The 4,373-nt window shown below is 48.1% G+C and overlaps 1 protein-coding gene across 1 annotated transcript; it reads left to right on the forward strand.

Annotated features, from left to right (window-relative positions):
- The first annotated feature begins 1,911 nt into the window (after nucleotides 1–1,911).
- On the forward strand, nucleotides 1,912–3,814 carry LOC140504075 (transcription factor HES-5-like). The gene is made up of 3 exons (XM_072608612.1): nucleotides 1,912–2,172; nucleotides 2,293–2,473; nucleotides 2,605–3,814. The coding sequence occupies exons 1-3, from the start codon at nucleotides 2,110–2,112 to the stop codon at nucleotides 2,850–2,852; spliced, it is 492 nt and encodes a 163-aa protein (XP_072464713.1). The 5' UTR covers nucleotides 1,912–2,109; the 3' UTR covers nucleotides 2,853–3,814.
- The last annotated feature ends 559 nt before the right edge of the window (nucleotides 3,815–4,373 follow it).

A 4,373-nucleotide genomic window follows, 5' to 3' on the forward strand; every position in this document is an offset into this window, starting at 1 on the left:
GAGATGTAGTACCTACCTCACTGGGTTGTCATGGCATCCAAATGAGATCATTTAGGTGAAACATTTGCTAGCCTCAAAGTTGCTCCATATTTGCCAATTGTCATTATCACCATGTTCATATTCCTGGCTGCTGTTCCTGTTTAGACTGTACCATTTGTTTCTATGTATTCCCATTCAGTGTCTAGGATAGGCTGAAGGTGTGCAGCAAGCAGATGCTGGATGATTGACAGGCCGTATGCATTTCAGACTCTGGATTATAGGGGAGATTTAGCTCAACCTTCTGACCTATCAAAATAGCTGAAAGAAAGGATTTTCCTAAAGCTTTAGCCTCTGAAAGCAGTAGAATACTGTGAGACCAGGACAAGGGTTTCCCCTAGAGGTCATACTTTGTAATTACTGTGGAGAGAGCTGTAGAATGGGAATCAAGGGACCTAGACCTAGGTTAAAGGTCTGACTCTGCATCTCATTTGGTGTTTGTGTGGACAAGTCACATTCCCTTTTGAGAGCTTAAGTCTCTGTCAGACAAGAGTATTGGACCAGACTAAAAGTTGCAATTGGAAGGAACCTTAGAGATCATCTAATCCAACCCCCACATTTTATAGATGGGGAAATTGAGGCATAGAGAGGAGTGATCTGCTCAAGCTTACATAGGTATTAAAATGGCAAAACTGGAATTTAAACCCAAGTCCTCTGACTTCAAATTCACAGTACTTTCCACTGTGCCAGGTTGATTCCTGATTTCAAGAGTAATTAAAGAAATATAATAGAACCACTGATCTACTGCTCAAAGTGATCTCAAAGGTTATTTTCCATAAACATGATGGTCTGTCCCCCACTATCATTCCTAGATGCTCTCCCTGCTTTTGGCTCTTGGAATTTCCATTTTCCTTCATGGCTCAGCTCACCCTTCACATGAAATTTTTCCTGATCCCAGCCCCATTTGTTAATGTTCTCCCCTTCTTCTAAATTACTTAAGATTTATTCTGTATTATATAACATACATATGTAACAAAGGACTAAAAATATTCTGTATATAAAATTCTTTTGTATTTTGTATTGTGTAGTTAGATGGCAAAATGGATAGAGTGCCAGGCCTGGAATCATGAAGACCTAATTTCAATTCCAGCTTCTGATGGTTACTAGCTGTGTGACCCTGAACAAGTCACTTAACCTATCTTTCCCTCAGTTTTCTTGTCTGTAAAATGGGGATAATAATAGCACCTACCTCGCAGGGTTGATGTGAGAAGTGAGATAGTAACTGTAAAACACTTAACTCAGTGCCTAGCTTAAATGTTAGTTATTATTATCATTACTATTTACTTTGTGTAGAATGTAGACTTTTCGGGGGGTAGAGACCGTGCCCCTTTTGTCTCTATAGCCCACTGCACTGTCCCGGGTCTAGCAGGCACAGAAAACACCCGTTGAGTTGATTTAGGTTTTCTCTTTTCTCTCTCTGACTTGGATCCGCCCCGGAATTTGGCTGCAGGGGCCACTTGGGGGAAGAGATGCTCGTCCTACATAGGGGTTATTTTCAGTTGACCAGGAGCTCCCCATCTTGGCCTGGATCCGGTCTCCCTGTGTGCTCCCTCTCACATACCCTAGAGGAGAGATCTTCCTTCTTCTTTGCCCTGAGCCTGGCTAAGATTTCCCGCCACTCGGCAGTGTGTGTCTGGGGGAGGGGAGGGGGGATTGTTCTTTCCATTTCCATTCATAGATCTCCCTGAACTGTACATTGTGTCCGACCCGGGAGCGCTTTTGATCTCCCACATCAGTCAGCAGCCAGTTCCCAGCTTCTCCAAGTCCAGGTTCCCTCCTTTCTCTGTAGCCACAGAGTCCCCACCTGCTCGGGGTTGGGAGGGGGAGAGGGGGAGCGTCATTATCCCCAGCCTATTCACCCGAAGCCCAAGCATACAAGAAGGGATGCTTCTCCCATTGTCCAGCCCTGGCTTCTGATTGGCCAGCGAGTGTGGGAAAGTCAGCTAGGCCAGAGCCCCACAGATTCCGGGGCAGGAGTACTGGATAAATACGGGAGCTGCGAAGCAGAGGGCCGTCCAGCCATCCACGCTCCTGCTCCTGCTTTCCTCTTTGCTGTCTCCAGCCGAGAGCCCCATGGCACCCAGCACAGACTTCATGGAGCACAGCTCCCTCCTGACTCCCAAAGAGAAAAACAAAGTAAGTTCTCAGACCTGTCCAAGGACTTGGGACTATCTAAGCAGATCTGGGGGAAGAGAATGGCTGGGTTTGGGACTGGAAGAGTCCAGAATGACTCTTGGCTAACTTCTCTCTCAATAGCTAAGAAAGCCAGTGGTGGAAAAGATGCGCCGGGACCGCATCAACAGCAGCATCGAACAGCTGAAACTGTTGCTGGAGAAGGAGTTTCAGAGACACCAGCCCAACTCGAAACTGGAGAAGGCTGACATCCTGGAGATGACCGTCAGCTACCTGAAACAGCAGAGCCACCTGCAGGGCAAAGGTGAGCATGGGATGCCAGCTGTGCGGGGGCTGCTGGAGAAAGGTCTCAGGGTCAGAACCTGGGCAAGGGGTGAAGGGATGCTGCTTCTGGCATCCTCTTCTCATCCTCCTCTCTCTCTCTTCCTCCTCCAGCTCCAGGCTCACTTCCCAGAAGCCTGCAGACAGACTTCAAGGAGGGCTATGCCCGCTGCCTGCAGGAAGCCTTCCACTTCCTCTCCTTTCACAAGGCACAGACTGACACCCAGATCAAGCTGCGCAGCCACTTCCAGAAAAGCTCCTGGGCAGCCCCTGAGGGGCTGGCTCCCTGCTTCCCAGCTCCTGGGCCTGGAAAGCAGCCTGCCCTCAAAGGCCCCCCCAGGCCTCTGTGGCGACCCTGGTAGATGGACTGATGCTGGCCAGCTCCAGGCTTTCACTCCAGAGGAAGGTGGCTCCTGCAGGACCTCCTCTTCTCAGTAGGGAATATTAGTTCCCCTCTAATTTATGTGTGAGGAGAATGGAATACTTGGACTCTGGGAAGTGGACAGAGCCCTGGACTAGGAGTCAGCAGGCCTGGACTCTGATCTCCAACTCTGCCGCTTACAGTGTGACCTTGGGCCACTCACTTCCTTTCCACCTCAACTCTGAGGTCTCTTCCAACTTGACGGGAAAGGAGTCCAATATTCTGTTGAGTGTATAGGGCTGTACATAGATGTGTCTTCATAATGAAGGAGGCTTAATGGGTGGGAAGGTAAAGGGGCAGGGAGAGGGAAAGGGATATATGTTCTGTATGTTACAACTGTAGTAAGATTGTTAATCTTTTAAGTGCAGAGATGGGGGTGGGGTGGGGGAGAATTCTCTGACCTATGTAAGAGCTTTGTGGCTTTGCATCCAGTTTTCTTGTTCCCCTCTTCTTGGACAGTACTTCTTCCTCCCCACCTCTCCCTCTGATCTCCTGGTGAGAGTTATTCTCTCCATTAGTGTCTACTTTGGGAGGTGAAGGGAGCTGGACCATGTCAGACCATGGACAGGGAATGGATGCTTCTATAGGGTAGTTGCCTTATTTTTTCTATTTGTGAAAAGAATGGGGATCACTTTATATTAAAGGATATGAGGGCATGGGGGTGGAGGGTGGGAGGCTGCGGTTTGAATGTTATACATTTGGAAGGGCTGGTCCTTCTGAGAAGTCATTGCTGCCAGCCTCAAAGCAGTTGCATCAACCAGGGTGCATGAGGTGCCCCTTGTCTGGCAGGGATTTAAGAGAGTGTGTGTCGGGCACCAGGGCCGCTGGGTGCATACTGTGTATGCTTGGGTATTTTTGTACCAGATAATTATGGTAAAACTAAATAAATAAATTTTCCATCTGTGTCTGGAGTCTCTCTTCTTGCCCTAGCTCCTGTCTGATGAGACCAGAGTTCACTGTGGCTATATGTCTGGGGGCAGAAGGGAAGCAAGAGGAAGAAAGGGAGGAGAGGGCCAGGCTTAGAGCACTAAAGTGCCCAAATCCTGCAAACACAGATCTTTCAGAGCTCAGTCACTTGGCATGATGGATTAATTAATAGTCCATCAGGTTTCACCCTAGGGGAGCAGAGCAGAGTTTGGAGACTTCTATTGTCTCTGGGTTTCTGTCCTAGTGTCTGAAGAAGCTGAGCTAATTGGTCATGACCTGGTCTAGTCTTTCAGGACCATTCATGGCTTCATTCCAACAGGATTAGATCCTGATTACAGCTAGTGAGATCACAGTGATACACAATCTCATCTCCTGGGGAGAGGGAGGAATAATAAGGGTTCAAGATACCTTACTTTAAGAGCAGCCTCATTAAATGACATTCTGAAGTGGACCACTTAACTGGGCTCTTCTAGTGGGGATGGTGAAAGGAAGGTGGTATAGTGGGAAGGTCTGGAAGATGTGGGTTTAAGCTCTG

The sequence above is a fragment of the Notamacropus eugenii genome, chromosome 5 (assembly GCF_028372415.1).
Source record: "Notamacropus eugenii isolate mMacEug1 chromosome 5, mMacEug1.pri_v2, whole genome shotgun sequence".
Taxonomy (NCBI): Eukaryota; Metazoa; Chordata; class Mammalia; order Diprotodontia; family Macropodidae; genus Notamacropus; species Notamacropus eugenii.